Raw genomic sequence first — 22,585 nt, forward strand, 5'->3', positions numbered from 1 at the left:
CAATCGGAATCAAGGACCAGAATTATCCGTTGTATAATTCATAATCCCACGTTTATTCGTGTGCTTTTATTTTGAAAAGAAAAAATCCTCACCACCGTTATTTTCACTGTAACATGTGGGAGGAACTACTTCCGGTTCTACAGTGGGTAAGATAAAACAATTACAAACATAAGAATGAAAAGCTAATTTTTAAGTATGTTTTTTTATGTATTATGTTTAAAAAAATATATATAATAATAGTTCCCGGAGCCTCTGAGAGCTTTGATTAGTCATTAATCATATAGTAGCAAGCGCAAACAGTTAGCATGCATGCAAGTAAAGATCCCTCTACATAAAACAACGAACAAAATGAATACATCTGGTTTATAATATTTATTTTAATTAAAATGTTATAATCTTAAAGACGTCTTCTAAGGTGTTAAATTAATGTGCATTTTCACAGATGTGAATATAGCGCTCTTTCATAGGTGTGGTCCATTTGATAAACCGACAGAGAGTCTTTCTAATGTACATTATTTAAAAACTCCAACAGGACTGAGTAGTTGTTTCTTATATGATCTTAGCCTTACTATATATTTATGCATTACTATATACCTTTAATATATTTAATTTGTTAATGCTGCATAAGCATTGTTTAATTGTCACAGACAGATGGATCTGTGTTGTGTAACATTATGTTTTGCTGCATGAGAACAGGATTTCTGTATGATTTACATGAAGCTGTTCTGTTTTACAGCGTGACGAGATCGTGGCACAAAGGGAACAGACTATGCCTTTCCTGCATGGCTTCAGGAGGATCGTGTACGAGTACCAGCCACTGGTGGATGAAGTGATGTGTGTCCTGGGAATAGAAGGAGAAAACCAGCGCAGGTCAGCAAACCAACTGCATTTTAAAGACTGCAACGGGCAGATGACGAGGGCGTTTTGTGAACTGCATTTTGATATGTTTGACATGTTAGGTAAAAAATGTTAGCCTGAATGCACTGTTGCTTAGGATAAAAGCATCTGCTAAATGCATAAATGTATGTAATGTATTTAAATGTATATCCTGCATTTCACAGGCGAGATGATGAAGAAAGCGTCTCTGGGTCTCTTGTGGAGCTTCTGGACAGAGAGTCTCAGTCTCCCGTCTTCATGGAGGGAATCAGTTACTCTCTGTTTCGAGTGGCTGATCTCGGGTTGGTCAGCGCAGCACAGGTGCTTCTGCGTTACGGAGCTGATCTCAACTTTGAAGGTTTGTTGATGCTAAAGATGCTTTTGGGATTCCGATAAACCTCATTATCATCAAGGAAATATAATCAGACCCTTTTCTTATGGTTCCAGATCCTGTGTCGTACTACAACCCCTTACACATTGCAGTGTTGAGAAACAAGCCAGACATGGTGCAGATGTTGATATCTCATGGAGCTGAAATCGAAAAGAGGGACAGGGTGAGAATGTCTCTCTCTCTCTTTCTATATGTATACATATATTTAAAATGACCTGTTGTGAACATGCACTTTATTTTTATTGAATCTTTGATATTTGCTTTGAATGCACACATTATTTTTTTATTTTTACATTTCTTAAATGTCTTTAAATATTAGGTTTTTGTGTCTGCAATAGATCCATGAATGCAGCCCTCTTGATTTGGCCGGTGAGGAGGTGGATAGGTTGCCGTGTCTGCGTGTGCTTCTGGATTTGGGTGCTGATGTGAATGCAAAAGACAAGAATGGTATTTTTTGCTGAATTATCTAACCAAATAGATTGTTTGTGGTTTCCTTTTTCCATATGATTCCAACTCTCTGTTTATTGTACCTGCTTGCAGGAAAAACTGCACTGCTTCATGCTCTGGCCAGTAGTGATGGACTCACAGTCAATAATTTGGACAATATACAGCTGCTTCTAGAAAGAGGTGCTTCACTGTGAATTTAAAACATCAGCTCTGACATTACTAGACAACAATCTTTTTCAGGAATTTCATTAATGGATGTTTAAAAAAAAATAGTTTCAACATGGAAGAATGTATAATTTCTTTCAAATATTATGCTAAAAGTTTTTAAATAGTTGTTATTGCAATGTTGTTAATTGTATAATTTTTAATATATATTCTTACAATTGCTATGTATTATTGTACTATATACCATATATATCATATTAGAAAATTATTATATATTATTGGTCATATTTAATCCAAAACCGAAATAATATATGTATAAAAAATAAAATAAAAAAATACAAAATAATTAATAAAATGTAAAATTCTAATGCTGTGAAAGCGAATAATCATCCAAAATAAACGTTTATGTTTACATAATACAAACGTGTGTAAATATATAGATGTATGTGCGTATTTATATATACATACATATAAATATGCACAGTACACGCGATTAATCGATTTGACAGCAAAAATATATTTATATAATATACATAATATTTTAATATAAAATAAAATGTATTACACACACACACACACACATATATATATATATATAAATAAACGTTTTGTTCAATATATATATATATATATTAATCATTGCATTTTTTTAAATTTTTTTTTACATTTTATATATATTTTTAAAATATTTATATTTTTTTACCGTTTACTTTTGTCAATGCTAACGTTGTATTTTTATAATCCCATGCAGGTGCAGATGTGAACACCATCACACACGATGGCGAGACTCCCATGTCTTCACTCACGTTCCTGGTGAAGGAGGCTCTGGACAGCAGCATGGAGGATGCGAAGGAGATTGGGAACTTCTGTACCCGCGTGGCACATCTTCTGATCAACCACGGCGCCGATCCCAGCTGCTGCTTGAACGCTACCGACGGGGAAGTGTGGGAACATTCGCTAACCTACACCAGTCTGGAGAACTTCGACTTGCTGTTTCCCCTGACAGCCCTTTTACTCCAGCATGGTGCTTCCTTTGTCTGCTCTCACCACAGCGCCTCCTACTGGACAGGTCACCAGCTGATATTCACACGTCTCGCAGAAGCTCTCCGGGAAGCTTTAGATGCTGCTGAGGCGGCTGATGTTTTAGCCAAAGCTGAAGTGCTGTTGGATCTGGCCAGAATCTGCTGTCCGGTCATTCCTCCTCTCTTCCCCCGCTCAAAACTGCCCGTGCTGGATCAGACGTCTACCCATCAGCCCCTGCTGGAGCTCTACAGCAGACTAGAGGAGCAAGAAAGGCAGCCGTTGCCACTGAGATGCCTTTGCAGGAGACTCATCCGCCTGTGTCTGGGGCCCTGGCCCTTTGAGGAGAAGGTGAAAGCCCTGCCACTGCCAGACAGACTGAAGGACTCGCTGCTCCCAGAGAAGAGCTCGACGGACAGAGCCGGCTGGGACGGATTCAAACCTCGACGTTCTCAACGCTGAGACACACGATTTATGTGTGTGCCTGTAAATATAGAGCCCTTAATGTTCACTGCATTCATTAAAACTCAGATAAAAAAGACTCTGTGTCTGACTCTTTTGATCAACATGGGGAAAGATAATTTTCCTGGTGATCTGAGAGTGTCAAAATTACCATGACGTCACTGTCTTACACATTACCAGGTGATTATCTGTTCATTTTTGTATCTATATATCTTTCAGTTTGAAAATTGTTACCATATTTTTCAGACTATAAGTTGCACCTGAGTATAAGTCGCATCAGTCCAAAAATACGTCATGATGAGGAAAAAAACATATATAAGTAGCATTTATTTAGAACCAAGAGAAAACATTACCGTCTACAGCCGCGAGAGGGCGCTCTATGTCTTCAGTGTAGACTACAGGAGCACTGAGCAGCATAGAGCGCCCTCTCGCGGCTGGAGACGGTAATGTTTTCTCTTGGTTCATGTCTCTTAGTTCATTTCTCTTGGTTCATGTCAAATTAATTTTGATAAATAAGTCGCACCTGTCTATAAGTCGCAGGACCAGCCAAACTATGAAAAAAAGTGCGACTTATAGTCCGGAAAATATGGTAATTGTTTACAGTTAAATCTTAAATATCATGTACAGCTTCGCTTCCATATGTACTTTGAATCATTTTGGTGTGTTGTGTGTTTATTTTTAAGATAATTGGAATCAGCCTCCATTTTTGCATAATCATTTATGTGATGTACTTGATGTGCCTTAAGAAGATCAACTTTGCCGGGGCATTGAAGAAATGTTTGAATCTCTTGCATTGTATATTGTGTAAATATAGTTGGAAGCTGTTTTGTTTTGTTGGATGTCTTCAAATTTTTATCTTTGTCTTTTGTGGGTTCATCTTGGTTTTGAGGTTTCTACTCATAGATAATGAAATTAAATACCACGGATTTCATCCTAATATACCATGGTATAATGATATTTATATAGTCTATTGATATAGTGTGTGGGTGCATGATCAAATATAGGCTTTTGGTTCAGCCCATGACTCTTTTGAATCTTAGATATGTTCACCAAAAGATTCATTCAGTGACTTGTTTAACTGATTTCACTTCAGAGCCAAGTGGTGACATGAAGCAATCCTAAAATTGTTTATTGTATGAAAATAAACAAGAATCTCCTTTGAATCAAACATTGAGATTTGTTCATATTATGCAACAAATCATTAACATGGCACAGACCAAATAAGAAATTAGTTTTTTTTTGTTTGTTTCTTGAACTTCAGTCTCGGCAAATAACGTGATTATCATATTTGACCTCAGTGGTAGTGAATGGTTTTATTTCCGCAGCAATATTACGGACGTGTTGTCACTGTAGTAATGAATGTCTTTATATGTAACATAGGCTACAGATGACAGATAGCAAAAATTTGTTTAGCTGCTTTAGAAAAATTCCAGTAAACATAGTTAATATTAATTAGATGTTAAAAAGGAGTGACAAGTAGACCTACAGACACCTACAGAAAAACGAGATTTAGCATTTCAGTGAATTTTTCATCAGATATATCTTACACTGAATCGGGAGAGCAGCCCACAGATGTGCAGATTATGACCTATATATATATATATTATATCAACTGTGCAGATCGTTTACATTCACGTACAGCTATATTATACAATGCATGAAAGGAAATATTAAAAATGGCATAATCGGGGCACTTTAATCAGACAACAAAAGAAAAAGATATAATCACTCAGTGCTCTTAACTGAATAGCCTTTGAAGCATATCTAATTTGTGCAGTGAACAATACAGAAATTCAATTTAGTCATCAAATATTAAACAAAAACTGTATAATGTTTCTTGAATACTAGACTAGGCCAACCTAAAAAAAATGCTACACGAGCACCAGGAGCAGGTTCTGTGTAGAAAAATTCTGTCTGAGCGCTGTTAATGGGAGGTTAAATGGAGTGGGGCGGGTGGGGACTTATGTTGCAGTAACAAATAAAGGAAAGAAAAGACAGAGTGACTGGTGGTTTGGGTGGAATGATATGTCCTGCAATCTTTTCTGTACTCCTGATGGATATAGAGCCTGGCACAACAACAAAAAACATTCCTGTCAAAACCCTCAAGTAGAGTAGCAGTGTATCTGGACAGGCTGGCCGGCACTGTGTCCTTCTACAATATTTCTGACCCACACACTCACAAACATATATACATTCATCACCACGTTCACCGAACCACTCGCTGGGTTTGCAGTTTATGGTTCAGTGTTTCTTTCAGGGTTGAAAAACCTCCTATTATTACCAAAAATAACTAGTAATTACGAAACTGTAGGAACGCTTTATTTCTTTTACTTTATCTATTTTACTGAACCTGCAATGCTAATTTTCAGCAAATGATATTTAATAGAAAGTTTATATTATATAAACTTGTATGTTCAGATTGTAAGGGCGGTAAATCTATATGATTGAGTGACAGTGGGCAAAAAAAAAACTAACAAAAAAATTATTTTGAAAAAAGAGATAAAATAATGGTAATGCTTAATATCTTTTACAGACATGCATCTATCACAGTTCAGAAGTTTAGGGCAAGTAAGTCTTTTTTTTTTATTTAAAGAAGACTATATATATATATATATATATATATATATATATATATATATATATAATTTTTTGCTTGAATTTGTTTCTGGTCAGATTGAGCTTAGACAATACAAATATTCAATAAACTTGTTTTTAAACATCAGCTTTGTCTTCTGCCTGCTGCATCTGAACTGTTTTTCAAGCTCAGGATCTTTTTTTCTTCATTATCCTTTTTGCTTTGCTCACCTTCTCGTTCTCGTATTGCCGGTCCATTTCTGTAATTTGCTCCTCCACTCCCCAAGATCCCAACCCAGCCCGAACTGAAGGTAATCGATTTATGCTGTCAGTAAAAAGCTCTGCGTCAGTCTCGCTGGCTGCTATAAAAAGCCCTGCCAGTGGGGCTGCATCCTCACAGACCTCTCTCCACAGCAGCAGCCGCACTGCGGAAACCATCTCTGCTCTCTTCTCTCTTCGACAAACATGAGCTCCTTGAGTTACAACCCCTATCTCCCATCTGTGCAGCGGAGGAGGGTGATGATGCACAGCATGACGCCCTTCAGTGAAGGAAGTAGTCGCTCTCGCTCTGTCTATTCGACATATTCATCTCCATCCCGTACTTCAGTACTGTCCTCCTCAGCAGGTCTACAGCGTTCTGCTGCATCACCAGATCTGGAACTGAGCCAGGCCTCACAGCTGAGCTCAGAGTTCAAAACAGTGCGGACGCAGGAAAGGGCTCAACTTCAGGACCTTAATGACCGCTTTGCCGGCTTCATTGAGCACGTACATGGCCTGGAGCTCCAGAACCGTGCCCTGGAAGCAGAGCTGCTCTTGTTGCGCCAGAGGCACTGTGAACCCTCCCGTCTCAGGGGGTTGTATGAGCAAGAGGCGAGGGAACTCCGTGCAGCGGTAGACGAGGCCCATAGAGAGCACCAAGCGGCTCAAGAAAGGCAGGACCAACTGGAAGAGGCGCTCAAGGCCTTGCAGAGTCGCTACGAAGAAGAAGTCCTGGCCCGTGAAGAAGCCGAAAGACAGATGGTGGATGCCAGGATAGGGGCAGATAATGCGACGTTGGCCTGCGCTGAGCTCGAAAAAAGGGCTGATACTCTGCTGGATGAGCTGGCTTTCCTCAAGAAGCTCCATGAAAGCGAAATTGGCGAACTCCAAACCCAGGTGCAATACAGCGCCCAGATGTCTGTTGAGATGGAAGTGGCCAAACCGGACCTCTCGGTAGCTCTCCGAGATATCCGAGGTCAGTATGAGCACATGGCGCAGCAGAACATCCAGGCTGCGGAGCAGTGGTTCCATGGAAAGGTGAGCACCATGGCGGGGGACACGGCCAAACACACTGAGAACATCCGCACCGCTAAAGACGAGGCTGGGGAGTACCGTCGCCTGCTAAAAGAGCAAGACCTGGAGATCGAAGCATGCCAGGGCTTGAACCAAGCACTTGAGCAACAACTGCAAGAGGTTGAGGAGAGACAGAGTGCAGAGATCGCCGCCCTACAGGTCAGAATGATAACTACATGAACAATACACATTTGGCAGATGCTTATATCCAAAGTGGCTTACATTGCATTCAAAGTACACATTTGATTAGTTCTTGTTTTTCCTGGGAATTGAACCCGTGGTCTTGGCACTTTTAGTGTTATGCTCTACTGTTTCAGATACAGGAAGACTTAATACCGCAATACTTCACTACATCTGCACTGTTTTATACAAAAATCTAAACTTTTTTCTTTTTTCTTTCTGTCTGGACAGGATACCATCAGTGACATAGAGAATGAGCTAAGGACCATGAAGAGTGAAATGGCCCATTACCTCAAAGAATATCAGGACCTTCTCAATGTGAAAATGGCCTTGGAGATTGAGATAGCTGCTTACAGGTTAGTAATATCTATTATGTAAAATTTTTTGCAATTGAGATGTATAGCCTATATAACCAAGGCAATACAAAAATATGAAAACTGGTCAATCACTAAGGGTTTTACATTTATTACATTTGATCAACCCTAAACTCAAGTATTTCTTTACATCCTTAAATATAAAGTTTATTTACATTCTAACAGGAAGCTTCTAGAAGGAGAAGAAACACGCTTCAATGTGGGCGGTATTGGCGGTATCTCCAGTGTTTTTTCTCCCTCCATCTCCGCCACTCCTTCTTTCGGTCGTCCTGTGTTCTCTGTTCAGGCCAGTCTGTCCTCTGGCGCCCCCTACCTTCTGGGAAGCAGACTGATGAGCTACTCTGCCACACCGGATGAAATCATTGAAGCCAGCAAGGCGCAGGAGGCTAGGGCAAGTCCAGAGGAGGAAGAGGAGGAGGAGGAGGGTGAGAAGAAGGAGGAGGAAGAAGAAAAAGAGGCAGAAGAAGAAGAGGGTGAAAATCATTTGTTTATATATCGTGTACAGTTAATTGCTGTTAATTTATTATTGCATATTGGTGCATATAAATTTATATTTTTTAACAAAACATTTTCATAACTTTTTTCCCTTCTTTGTTTTTTTTTTAATGTTTCTCTTTATTTAGCGAGAAAAGTTGATTCTAACTAGATCTTTATGGTATTTAACATAATGTCACCAAAATACTAAATATAATTTTTGTAGCACCCAGCCCTACTGCACTGGTGACATTTGTACCCTGTTGTCTCTTTTACAGGTGAAGAGGGAGGAGAGGATGAAGGTGAGGATGAAGGAGAACAGGAAGAGGAAGAAGAAAAAGAAGCAGAGGAAAAGGAAGGAGGAGAAGAGGCAGAGAAAGAGGAAGAAGGAGAGGGTGAAGAAGGTGATCAAGAAGAAGGTGAAGTTAAAGAAGAGAAGGATGACGCTGAAAAAGAAGAGGAGCAAAAGAAAGGAGGAGAGGAGAAAGAGAGTAAAGATGAGAAAGTCAAGCAAAAAGAGAAGTAAACACATTGGACTGAACCCCCTGGTGCTATCTGGAGGTGATCAAACCTCGTGCATTTATCTCACATATGCAGACATCTCAATGACAACTTCACTGTGTCCCTATACTCAATTTTATTTTCAGTTCAAATTAAAAGCAAACCATAATGTACACAAACGATAATAATGAATGCAACCACAGAGATCGGCCAAAGCCAGAGTAGCTTATCATGAACATATGCTTTACACTTGCGCTTGGCAGGAAAGTTGTGATTGCAGGTTGCTTGTGTTGGTTTGATTGTCGTGTTATTTATTGAATGCAAATAATTTTCATTGAGCATTGTGTCAGTATGCCTTCAGCATTAATCACACTATCAACTGCCTATGATAACACAAGTAATCAAAATGCCTTAGGCCAGATCCTCAAAGAAAGGCTCATTGCCTACCAATAAAAACTTGACACCTCATTAACTTGCATTAACGTGCATTACTGAGTTGTTGTTGTTGTTTTTCTGCTTATGCTAACTGTGCAGTCTAAACTGTATGCTACGGTATTATGTGAAACAAATTTAGTTATGTGGCATGCAGCATAATTCATTGAGTAGCGTCTAGGTTTTATCTTAGAAGATGGTTACTTTCTATTTTTGTCAAATTGTGTGTAAGGTCCAAGCTCATTGATTAAAGGAATAAGTCACCAAAACTTGAAAATTTGCTAAAATGTACTCACCTTCAGGCCATCCAAGATGTAGATTAGTTTTTTTCTTCATCTGAACAGGTTTGGAGAAATGTAGCATTACATCACTTGCTCACCAATGGATGCTTTGCAATTAATGGGTGCCGTCAGAATGAGAGGCCAAACAGATGATAAAAACATCACAATAATCCACAAAACTCCAGTCCATCAATTAACATCTTGGAAAATGGAAAAGTTGCATGTTTGTAATAAAACAAATCCATGGTTAAGGTGTTCCTCTCTCCATGATATTGCTTTCTCCAGGTAAAAAGCCATTTTGTTTGAATCAGGAGAGAAATATTCACAGATCAAGCACTATTTACAAGCCAAAACAGTCCTAAATAAATTCTGGATTTTGATGTGAAAGGACAACAGGGGATGGGTTTTTTCACTGGAGGATGTGTTATTGTAGATTATGGACTGGTTTTTGGCCAGAAGGCGATGGATTACTGGTGAGCAAGTGATGCAATGCTAAATTTCTCCAAAAAATGTTCCAGTGAAGATTGAAGAAACAAACTCATCTACCTCTTGGATGGAACTATTACTGCAAATTCAGAAAAATAGCTTTCGGTTTATTCGTAATGCCGGAAATGAAAGGTTGAGCACAATGCATTGTGGGATACGGTATCCCACACAGTGTACTCTGTTGTTTGTTGTGCATTTGAGGTAATCCATGAATTTAATGCATACAGAAAATGTCCATACTGCACACAATATATATATACTGCTAGTATGCAGCCATCAACTCCAGTACAGCGCTGTGCATTGATTATTTATTCATGACAGCTGCAATCAATATAATGCAAGAAACCTCAGAGCTCAGTTGGAGTGATTCACTAGAGTGGTGCCATGTGACAATTTTGTGCACATTCAGCACTTGAACAACAGCACAGAGCAGAATCCACAGAAAGCACAGATTTTGATCCCCCCCATTCCCCTGAAAGTTGTAAGTCTGAACGACCCTATTATAGTTCAACCATGAGCTATCACCATTGTGCACTATAAGTGTCAGCCAAATGAAGTAACCCCAGTTGTGATCCCAAGCCAGACCCGGTGATCAGCACAAATCTGTATTGATTTAATGTTTACATTGCTGAATTAGTGTTTTTAAGCTTGCGAATCCAATTACTGCCCCCTCAGCGACAAACTCAGTTACCTGATGATCCAGAGCACTTGCCTCAAGCTAATAAGCCATTGCAGCACATGTTCTCCATTATCCTAATTGAGAACTATACACTTTGGTCTAGTAACACTAATGGAGAGGGATAGAGAGTGATCTCGTTTGAGAAGAAAAATGTGATTAATGTCCATGCTGTAATGAAATATTTGTGAAATTAGTCATGCTTCACCTTTTTGGTCTAGCTGTCATTCTTTGCATTTGCCCATATAGAAAAAAGGAAGGTTTTATTGCCAACTATGAATCTTAGTTTACATATCAAGGCCTTTATCTTCTAATGGAAACATAATCTTTTTTAAAGAAAACTGTAATCTTAATATTTTTATTATTCGTGAAGCATTTTATGAAAGCAGTAAGACATGCAATATTGTGAATTGTGGGATGCAGGTAACTTTGTGTGATACAATATAAATGTTAAGGATTAAGACGTGAACTTTTCAAGAGGAAATTACCTTGATTTTTGTGATATTCTTTGTGCTATTTGTTTTTTTATTCAGTGAAATTAATACTTTTATTCAGCGAGGATGCATTCAATTGATAACACGTGACAATTAAGACATTTATAATGTTACAAATTTCAATTAAAATAAATGCATTTTTTACAACTTTATTTAATAAAAAAATCTGGAAGTAAATGGCATTTATTAGGTTTTTTTCAATTAATGTCTATATCGTTTTTCATATTTTTTTATTTATTGGTTAGACAAAAAAGTTAAAATAAATAAATAAGAAATATTGCTTTGGCAATAGCTGAAATAATATATATATATATATATATATATTTTTTTTTTTTTTTTTTTTTTTTTTTTCTGTTTTCATTTATTTTATTTCAAGAAATGGAATTGTTTTTGTAATGGTTTTAGTTATAACTAGAATCATGTGACACTGAAGACTAGAGTAATGATGCTGAAAATTCAGCTTTGTATCACAGGAATAAATTACATTTTAAAAAATATTCAAATTTAAACATTGACTTTAAACTGCATTTTACTGTTAAACTCAGCCTTGATGAGCATAAGAGGCATAGCTCTTTACAAAAATCAACCCCAAATTTGGAAACAGCACAGTATAAATTCATACACACTAGGAGTTTTGTATGGACTTGAGCTTTTATTGATTGTGGTGATATTGCAAAGAGCAGCACCTTTAGCTTTCACAGTATTATTGTTAACAGCTGTTATGTTTCATGTTAGCAAACCGAGTCTTATCATTGAGTCAGTGCATTATGTCTTAAGGCAAGAAGTATATTAGAAAGACATATCATTTTAAATAATGAAATGGAGATTCAGCTCAAAGTGCACCTGCGAATCATGATATTTTAGCACCATTGTTGCCAAACAACCGCTGAAGTACTTCTCTTATCGTTAAACTCATTAGCAGCATAAATGTACTTGTACTTGAATTCAAACGCACTATAGTTACTGTTTCAGACGCGTCGGCTCAGCATGGCTCAGTACATCCCTCCAGACCACACATGCAAGTCAATCATTAACAGGCATGCAATTATTTTTGCTAGCTGCATCAAATGACATTTGCACCAAATAGAATTATTTCTAACAATTGATTAAATCTAATTCCCTGTCAAAGTAATTTCCATCAGTCTTTTCCTTTGATTTCCTTTGCTTGGGGACTGACTTTCTCCACTTTTTTGGTGACTTTCTTTATCTCCTGAGACTCTTCCTCTGGTTTCTTCTCTTTCTCTGTGTCAGGTTTGCTCTCCTTGTCTCCATTGGTGATGGTTTCCACTGTTCTGGTTTGGAGCTCTTCTTTCGGACTGGCTTCTTCTTCGGCCGGGCTCGTCTGGTCTCCGTTGGGAACAACTTCTTCTTTTTCTTGCCGCTTTTCTTCTACTGGGCTTTCTGGTTTCTCCTTTTCTGGTGATTTCGTCTGCTCTTCTTCTGAATCACTTTTTTTGTCACTCTTCTCTGAATCAGCCTTTGTTTCCTCTCCTCCAGATTTGTCTTCCTTCTCTTCATCTCCTTCGGATTTGGTCTCCTCTTTTTCATCATCTTTTTCCTCAGCTTCTTCTTTCTCCTCCTCCTCATCTTTGGTTTCCTCTTTACTTTCTGCCTCTTGTTCTTCACCACCCTCCTCCTCCTCTTTCTTTCCTTCACTGCCTGTTGGAGATTTATCACCACACAGTTCTGTTTTCTCAATCACTTCCACTTGTTGTTCCTCTTCCTCCTCACCTTCTTCCCCCTCTTCTGCTTCCTCTTCCTCTTCTTTCTCATCCTCCTCAGCAGCTTCTCCCTCTTCTGCTGTTTCTTCCTCATCTCCTCCCTCTGCCTCCTCCTCTTCTTCGCCCTCAGGAGCAGCAGAACTCACTTTGGCCTCACTGGCGGTGACAATCTCTTCCTCCTTTTCACCCTCACCAGCTTCTTCCGCCACTTCTTTAGCCACCTCTGCCAGATCATCATCGAGGTCGCTCTCTCCTTTGGTCTCCTCAATGATCTCCTCCACTATTTTTTGTTTGACTTTCGAGATTTTAGGCTGGCTGTAAGCAAAAGCAGGGCTTGGAATACTTCCAGAGACCGCATGGAAGCGCGTCTCCTCACCCTCCAGCAGTTTCCTGCATTTGAGTGAGAAAATTGTCATTAATTAAATGAATGACATGCAAAAAAGCAACAAGGTGCACAACTCTACCTGTAAGCTGCTATTTCAGCATCCAGTGCCATCTTGACATTAAGCAGATCCTGGTATTCTCGAAGATGACGAGTCATTTCCCATTTTGTTCCCTTCAGATCATTTTCCAGTTGGTGAATCATTTCCTGTTGAAACAGATGCAATTAACTTCATTCATGACTAAAATAATCTGTACATTTTGTTAAACAATTTTTAATAAACAACCACATTTCTAAAAGTATTCATTTTGGGTGTAAATGCTTTCCTTGTGTCCAATGTAGCACCCTACATCCGTTGTATGACTTGTTTAATAAATTCTGACTGATCTGGCTCAAATTAACCCAGCAGGCCACTGAAGTGAAATCAGCGCTAGTTAAAACGGATTTATGGGCACTGCTCGTTACGCATGATTACGCACGCAGTGCGCAAACCACCTGTGAAATAATGGCTGCGTTTCAAAACCTCGTATGCAGCATTTTTGGGCCATTCTATGTTTTACAGAACAGCCACGTGCCTTTAAATACACCCTAAGAACAAAACATTATCCTCATATCATGAAATAGCATAAACGCGTCCGATAACATTATTTCAAGTGGCTTGCGCAACGCGCAACTGCACAGTGTTCATACTTATACTATAACTACTAGTGCAGGATTTAATCATAAAAATAATTAAACAAAGAGAGAACATTTGAATAATTTAGAATTTAAATATATTTATTTTATGATTCATTATTTTTTTATGTTAATAAAACTATGCATAAAATACATAATAATTATATATTTTATTTCATTTATTCATTAGTTTAATATTTATACAGTTAATATTTTTAAGTTAAACTTATGTATTCACTTTTTTTATAAACTGACCTGATAACTAGCAACGTCGTTGTTGTGGCGGTCTTCGACATCATGCAGCTGCCTTTCCAATGAATCTTTGGTGCCACGAAGAGCCTCCAGTTCAATGTTCTTGGCTTGGATCTGACGCCGGTAGTCTGCGATCTCGTCCCGTATGGACTTTATAGCATCCTTGTTGTGTTCCGCGGCGTCCGTCAGCATGGCATAGCGGCACGTGAACACGTCTTCAGCCTGCTGGAGGTTCTTGGAGGAGAGCCCGTCCAGCTGCGCGCGGATCTCCCGGAGCGCAGAGGTGATGTCGGTCGTCTGGAGGTCCCTCATCTCCATCACCGGCACCTGCGCGGCTTGAAGCTGAGCCAGAAGCTCGCTGATCTCCTCCTCGTGGTTCTGCCGCAAGAAGTCCATTTCTTCCACGAGCGCCTGAACTTTCCTTTCCAGCTCCAGTTTCATCAAATGCGAGCCGTCTTTGTCTTTCTTCATTCCCCGGATTGCAGACTCGATGTGCTCTCGGAGCCTGGCTTCATCTTCGTAGCGCTCTCGGAGCCGCTGCAGATCCTCATCCATGTGGTCTGTGTCGAGCAGCACCTGCGCCTTCTCCTTGTGGAGCTGCTCCAGGGCGCTGCGCAGGTCTTGGAGCTCGCGGTCGTACGCGTCGCTTTGCATGGACTGTGTCAAGTTCCGCTGCTTTAGCGCTTGGATCTCAGCCTCCAGCTGCTTGTTTTGCTCCTCGAGGAAGCGAACCTTGTCAATGTAGCTGGCGAAGCGGTCGTTGAGCCCCTGGAGCTGCTCCTTCTCGTTACTGCGCACCGGATCTCCACTGAGTGCCGCGCTCAACTCGAACCCTTCCGGAGACGGGAGCACGGCGTGGCTGAACGCAACCCTTGATGCGGCCACATTTGTGGATCTTTTGAAAGACAGAGGACTGCTTTTAGTCCAGGAGCGCATAGTGGAGGACTGCGGCCGGATAGTCCGTGTTTCCAGAGCTCTTCTGCGGGTCCCTATCATGTCTATGGTGAATGTGAATAGGTGGTGTGGGCATTGCTGCGTTCTTTCCTGCTGTATTTATACGCCGGCTTACTTAGTCAGCGAGGCAGGAGCAGCAACCCTCCCCTTAGAAAATCGATGAAGACTGAAGGAGGACTTTGGGTCGTTTGGATGTTCAGCAATTCACCTCATTGCCCCCAAATAGTCGAAATCTTTTAAAATTGTACAAAAGGTGAGGTCAAGAGGCTGTGACTTTGTGCATCTTTAAAAGTGAAAACGTGTTTGTTTAGTGCACTTGCTGCATTTTTTTTCACTTGCTCAATCACTTATGCTATTGCAGCTATTGCCTTTATATGATTTGTATATTTCTATTTTCTATTTGTATATATATATATATATATATATATATAAAATAATTCCTGTGATGCAAAGCTGGATTTTCAGCATCATTACTGCAGTCTTCAATGTCACATGATCTTTTAAAATCATTCTGATATGCTGCTCAGGAAACATTCTCTTAAATGATTTTAAAATGCTGTTTTGAGTAAAAAATATTTATTTGCTCCATCAATATTCAATGAAAAGAAATACATATATTTTGCCTTTAGCTCGATTCTGTCATTTGGAGCAAACCACCAAATCAAATTCCTTGTGCAAACTTTCTTTGCCAATAAACATGAATTTTGCTTTGTATTCATTATAAATATCTTTATAATTTTTATGCATGAAAACATAAGCAAAGTCAGGTTTATGGCACATGCAGGGCAATACAAATAAAATGCGATTTCTACAGCGATTGAACAAAATATAACAGATTATCACAGGCTGAACTACACACAAAAAAAAAAACCTTACCCGTGACACTTTTTTTTTGTTTATGATATGTAATTTTAGATGCTTTATCTGATCACAGTTTTTAAGAAACGTTTCTGTTTTTAGTTTAAAAATTAATGAGTGACAAATATTTTTTTTTAAGTACAAATATTCCATGTAGTCAGGATTATTGTGCAGTCATAATACTGAATACACAAATATACAAGAATTATGCAAATTTTGTTTAAAATAGCTTATATAGATGAATATACTGATTAAAAAATGCCAGTATATACTGCAGTTCCATCAAGGTTAAAATACCATTAAAGACAGACCAAAAGGTTTTTACAAGAGTTTGATATTTATAACCTGTCATTTATTTATATTAACATTTACATCTTTAACTTATTACTAAAAACCTTTTGTTTTACTTGGCACTGGCACTCTTGAATCTGTGCACATGCCAAGACAAAGCAGGCATGAGCATGAGCTGATGCATTGGGGATTTGACCTCTGTTGTCGGGAAGGTTCAATAATGCAGCAAAGTACCAAGGTTATAAGAAGTTTTCTAATAAATTTTACAGATCACACTGGAATCTTTTTACTCCAATGTATATAGCCTTCCTAAAATAATAATTACATCTTCTTCATAAGGAAGGTCCCAGAGGATCAAAACACATCTTGAACACTAATGTCAATGAAGAAGTTTAGTAGGGTGAAAATCTCGAAGATGTTATGATATTTATATTGTTGTGATAATAATAAGGCTAACCTGATTGTAGCTGTCGTCAAAGGCAACTCATATATTTTACTTAAATATGGTTCACAGTTAAAATATAAATATAAATATATAAGGTTAAAAATCATATGATTAAAGTAAATGATGTCTCATGGCCAATAAATAATAATTTCATGTTTATTTCTTTTTGTTTAAAAACTTTGTGTAAAAAGGAGGGAACTTATTTTTTGTTCCGTGTGGAAATATAGTTTGTTGCTATGGGGACGCTGCATGGGTGCACTCGCTAAGATCATAGAGAGAGAGATGTGCTGCGGCTTGCGAAGCCTGCTGTCTGAAGAAGATTTTAAAGTTATCCATAAGTTTTGTTGGTGAAGTGTGAAGATGAATACCCCCCTTAAGTTTACCCTCTCGGGTTCATGCGGCCAATGAGGTATATTTTCTGTCTTTGTCATTTATTTGTATTACACGACTGTGTTTGTAACAAGTCAATTAAGATATTATTTTACATGGCATAAATTTGTTTTATTTATTTGTTTTCTGTAATTTCGTTTATTGTCTGCAAGTATGTCACGAATTTAAGGTTAATTTATGCTTTCTGTGTTTTATTTATACCAGTTCTGACGGCAATATGGTAATATATGGCAATAAAGGAACATGTCAAGACATGTTTGAAGATTATGTCACCAAATAAATGCCCGTTAAAACCCAGGAACGACTTGAGCCTTTATTAAAACTCGAGGGGAGTAACAGTCAGAACTCATCCTGCTTCGTGCTGGAGGAGAAGAGAGCGGTGCCTGTTGCAACGGAGCCATTAACGAGCAGCTCGTTACATCGTTAACTACGATCACGAGCATCAAAGACAACACGAACTGCGTGCACGGAAAACCCGACAAGTGGCAACCGGAGTCCAGAAGTGTCGTGGGGTCAAGCTACAAAGAAGTAACACATTTAAACAAGTTAAATGTTAAGAAGTAGTTTAATCCTGCTAACTTTAAAGGGACTCTAAAATGCTAAAAGAGGTTGAAGTGTATGTTTCTGCAATTCAAGTTTAAGTTTAAGTGTATGTTTATTTCTTTGTAAGGTGATTATTACAAACTAATTGCAAATCTAATCACAAGTTATTTGCTAAGTTAAAGGTGCACTAAGGCATTTTAAAGGGCAAGTCATATTGGTTTTCTTTGACATTGAAGGCCATTTCTTTATTTCATACAAGGTGAAAACAGTTCATAATTTGCATTAAGGTGTTTACATATTTTAAGTTAATTCTAACAGAGTTAATATTTACAGTTAAAAGTATTATATCCCATAATTCATTACAATAATTTAGGTAACCTTACAAACACAAGTAATTTGACCTTAAGTCAATACACATCAGCTCAAGTAGTGAAATGTCTGAGCCTGAAGTCCAAGGAAGCGAAGCTGTGAAGTTGCAGGAGCAAGCAAGCCCCGATGAAGAAACTGTAGACTCAAGTCCACAGCAAGAGGCAAATACAAGTCAAGCAGCTGAAGAAGATGCTTTGAGAAAAAGCCAAAGAACCAGAAAGCTTACTGAAAAGGGCCAAGCTCTACATGAAGAAAGAATGAATAAGCTTCAGTGTCGCTTTAAGACCAATTATGACAAATGGAAAGTGGTTGCCAAACAAGCTAAGAGAGCACTTGATGCACCTAGCACTGCAAGCTTACAGGATCACATCGTAAGGGTTCAAAATGCTTCAGGAGAAGTAAAGCAAACCTATCACGAGTTGCGCAGTTACGACACTCCTGACAGTGATACCCGTCGCAGAGTAGACACATGTCATGCTGTTTCTGTAAGGATAATAGAACAAGCAACAGAGATCCTTAAAGAAGAGGAAAGTGGTAAATACCCAGCTAAAAGGTCAACTCACTGGAGTGAGGCTGGCTCAGTGTTCCAATCAGCAGCATCTCACAGGTCCAAACGTGCGGGTAGTGCAATCACACATTCAAGTCATTCGAGTAAGTCATCTGCGAAGAAACAAGAAGCAGCAGCAGAACTGGCTGCAATTGAAGCCACCTTGAAAGTGATGCAAGAAATGCAGCGTGAGCAAAGGGAACTTGAAAATCTTGAAGCTGAAAACAGAAAAAGACTTGCACAACAAGAAGCAGAAAATGCTGAAAAACAAAAGATATTAGAAGAAAAGCGAAGGCAGATAGAGCGCTTTGAAACTGTCAAGAAAATGGAAGCCGCCAAAGCACGTCTGAAAGTTTACGAACAAGAATCAACTTCAGATGAAGAAATATCAGACCTTCTACACAGTAAGTCTAAGCCTAAGAAAGCTGCATCTTACCTGGTTAGTTTGCCTGAATTTCACCTTGCACAACCCACTGCTAACCTGCAACAACGCACTGTGCCACAAGAGGCCACAAGCCGGCAACATGCAACCAATGCTACACAAGAAGATAGCACTACTGCATTAGCCAGAGCGTTAGCAGAGTCAATCAACATAAGCCGTTTACCAGTACCAGAACCTTCAGTCTTCATTGGAGACCCACTCAAATACAAAGATTGGAAAATGTCCTTTCAAACCCTGATAGACCGGAAGAACATCCCAGTAAATGAAAAGCTCTACTATCTCCGCAAATATATTGGTGGATCAGCAAGAAAAGCAATTGAGAGCTATTTTCTGTTGGGGACGGACACAGCGTATCTTGCAGCATGGGACATTCTGGAGGAAAGGTATGGAAGCTCATTTGTAATCGCCAAAGCCTTCAGGGATAAGCTCACATCGTGGCCAAGGATAGGACCAAAGGACTGTGCTGAACTACGAGAGTTCTCAGACTTTCTCAGAGGCTGTGAAGCAGCAATGTTCCAGATTAAAAATCTTGAAGTTCTCAACGACTGCAGCGAAAACCAGAAAATGCTCAGCAAGCTTCCTGATTGGTTGACAGCAAGATGGAATAGAAAAGTCATTGAGATTCAAGAGGAAAGCGGGTCATTTCCAACATTCAGCAACTTTGTCGACTTCGTCACAAGAGAGGCCAAGATAGCGTGCAATCCAGTAACGTCGCTTCATGCACTAAAGGCAAGTGACTCTGAAAAAACAAAGACCCCAAAGACCAGAAGTGTTGGTGCAAAGGTGCTAGCAAGCAGCTCAGAAGAGAAACCAGACATTAAGATGTGTATCTTCTGTGAAAGGCCAAACCATGGAATTCATGTTTGCAGAAAGTTCATGGACAAGTCAATTACTGAACGAGTCAAGTTTGTACAAACAAAGGGCTTGTGCTTTGGATGTCTCAGCCCTGGACACCATTCAAAGAAATGTGAAAGGAGAAGTATTTGTAACACATGCAAAGGAAAACATCCAACATGCTTACATCAGGAACGTGACAAGGAAGTCAAAAGGACAAAGGATTCTGACAAGGAACAAAAGGACATAAGGGAAACCAAACAACCAAGTACAGAAACACCAAACAAGGCTATATCCAACCGTGTTGTACAAAACACTAACAGTGATCTCACATCCACAATCATTCCAGTTTGGTTATCCACAACAAGCGATTCAGAACACGAGGTTCTTGTCTATGCCCTTCTGGACAGTCAGAGCGACACCACATTCGTTCTTCAAGAAAAAGCGGACGCTTTAGTCACAGAAAAGAAACAAGTGCAGTTGAAACTTTCTACCCTGTCATCCAGGGACACAGTCATTCCAAGTCAAAAGCTATTTGGGCTACAAGTCAGAGGCTTCTACACATCTAAGAGAATTCCTCTCCCAACGACATACACAAGAGACTTTATCCCTGCCAATTTAAGTCATATTCCCACACCTAAGATAGCAAGAGCATGGCCTCACCTAGAGCATCTTGCTGAAGAGATCGCTCCCATGATAGAGTGTGATGTCGGCCTGCTTATAGGGTACAACTGTTCGCAAGCTCTGATACCCAGAGAAGTGGTGTCGGGGAAGGACAATGAACCATTCGCTCAAAGAACAGACCTTGGTTGGACTATAGTCGGCGGTACTGATCCCTGTGTGGACTATGGTGACGCTATAGGAAGCAGCCACAGAGTTATAGTCAAAGAAGTGACACCTTCTGTTCAGTCACCAACCTCCTTACCAAATGAAGTCATGTACGTCTGTCGTACACAAGTCAAAGAGCTAGTCACACCACTAGATGTGATCAAAGTACTGGAGTCCGATTTCAATGAACGCCGCGTGGAGGACTCTCACTTCTCCCAAGAGGATCTACGTTTCATTTCCATAATGGAGGAAGGAGTGAAAATGAAAGCAAATGGTCACTGCGAATTGCCCTTGCCCTTTAAGAAGGACAGACCAAATCTACCAGACAATAAAATCTGTGCCGAACACAGACTCAAATGTCTAAAGAAAAGATTTGAGAAAGACACGCAATACCACAAAGACTACACAACATTCATGAATGAAACAATAACACGTGGAGATGCAGAAAAGGTTCCATTTGACGAACTGGACAAAAGCCCCTCCTGGTACATCCCTCACCATGGGGTCTACCACCCCCAGAAACCTGGAAAAATAAGAGTCGTGTTCGACTGCTCGGCAAAGTACGAAGGTGTGTCATTAAATGACTTTCTGCTTACTGGGCCAGAGTTGACCAACAGCTTGGTAGGTGTTCTGTGTCGGTTTCGTAAGGGTCAAGTAGCGGTGATGTGCGACATAGAACGCATGTTTCATCAATTCCATGTCAAGCCAGAAGATCAAGACTACTTCCGATTTCTGTGGTGGGATAAGGGAAGCTTCTACTCCAACCCCTCCGTCTACCGTATGCGTGTTCATTTGTTTGGAGCCGCTTCGTCACCCGGCTGCGCAAACTACGGCCTCAAGTACATTGCAGCTCAAGGGCAAGGTCATTTCAGTGATGCCACAATCCGTTTCATTGAGAGAAACTTCTATGTGGATGATGGCCTAATAAGTGTCCACTCAGAAGAAGAGGCTATCCAGTTGGTAAATGAAGTAAGACAACTCTGCAATACAGGCAAGTTGCGACTTCATAAGTTCATATCAAATAGCCAACAAGTATTGGCATCCCTCCCAAAGGAAGACTGTGCAGAGACAGTAATGAAACAAGACCTAGCTCTTGGCGAACAACAGATTGAGAGAGCTCTAGGCGTCAAATGGTGTGTCGCCTCAGACCATTTCCAGTTTCGAGTAGTCGTGAATGAGCGCCCTCTCTCCAGAAGAGGAGTTTTGTCCACAGTTGCCTCTATCTTCGATCCACTTGGCTTTGTGGCGCCTTTCGTCCTACTCGGGAAACAAATACTTCAACAAATGTGCCGTGAGAAGATTGACTGGGATGAGCCACTGTCAAGTGAACTAAGGCCACGGTGGGAGTCCTGGCTTTTGGATCTACAGAACTTAGCCAATGTCAAGATTGAGCGATGCTACCTACCAGTTGATTTCAAAACAGTTCACAAGTATGAAGTCCACCATTTTTCAGACGCAAGTGTCACGGGTTATGGAGTCTGTACTTATCTAAGAGCAACCAGCACAACAGGACAGATACACTGCGTCCTAGTCATGGCCAAGGCCAGAGTATCCCCCACAAAGGTAACCACTGTGCCAAGACTCGAGCTGTCCGCAGCAGTTGTAGCAGTACGCACAAGTGACATGCTCAGAGGAGAATTGGAGCTTGAAGACGCCCAAGAGTTCTTCTGGACAGATTCAAACGTCGTCTTAGGATACATCAACAATGACGCAAAACGGTTTCATATCTACGTAGCTAACCGCATACAGCGCATCAAGGAAAGTACAAACCCAACCCAGTGGAAATACGTGATGTCAGAAGACAATCCCGCTGACCATGCGTCACGAGGGCTTAAGGCAAAGGAGCTCATTGCTTCCAACTGGTTTAGTGGTCCAGATTTTCTCTGGCA

General features: G+C 39.8%; 3 protein-coding genes across 3 annotated transcripts; 2 read left to right on the forward strand and 1 right to left on the reverse strand.

Annotated features, from left to right (window-relative positions):
- Positions 1-2: 2 nt before the first annotated feature.
- On the forward strand, positions 3-3,507 carry asb6 (ankyrin repeat and SOCS box containing 6). Its single transcript, XM_059523637.1, has 7 exons — positions 3-146; positions 737-870; positions 1,062-1,234; positions 1,324-1,430; positions 1,606-1,714; positions 1,808-1,894; positions 2,631-3,507. The coding sequence occupies exons 1-7, from the start codon at positions 114-116 to the stop codon at positions 3,359-3,361; spliced, it is 1,374 nt and encodes a 457-aa protein (XP_059379620.1). The 5' UTR covers positions 3-113; the 3' UTR covers positions 3,362-3,507.
- Positions 3,508-6,168: 2,661 nt separating this feature from the next.
- neflb (neurofilament light chain b) lies at positions 6,169-9,268 on the forward strand. The gene is made up of 4 exons (XM_059523322.1): positions 6,169-7,426; positions 7,679-7,803; positions 7,987-8,294; positions 8,574-9,268. Exons 1-4 carry the CDS (start codon positions 6,401-6,403, stop codon positions 8,819-8,821), a joined length of 1,707 nt encoding a protein of 568 aa, XP_059379305.1. The 5' UTR covers positions 6,169-6,400; the 3' UTR covers positions 8,822-9,268.
- Positions 9,269-11,797: 2,529 nt separating this feature from the next.
- Positions 11,798-15,338, reverse strand: nefmb (neurofilament medium chain b). Its single transcript, XM_059523323.1, has 3 exons — positions 14,199-15,338; positions 13,351-13,475; positions 11,798-13,276 (listed from the first exon to the last, which is right to left on the reverse strand). The coding sequence occupies exons 1-3, from the start codon at positions 15,189-15,191 to the stop codon at positions 12,304-12,306; spliced, it is 2,091 nt and encodes a 696-aa protein (XP_059379306.1). The 5' UTR covers positions 15,192-15,338; the 3' UTR covers positions 11,798-12,303.
- Positions 15,339-22,585: the final 7,247 nt, after the last annotated feature.

Source organism: Carassius carassius, chromosome 34, assembly GCF_963082965.1.
Source record: "Carassius carassius chromosome 34, fCarCar2.1, whole genome shotgun sequence".
Classification (NCBI taxonomy): Eukaryota; Metazoa; Chordata; class Actinopteri; order Cypriniformes; family Cyprinidae; genus Carassius; species Carassius carassius.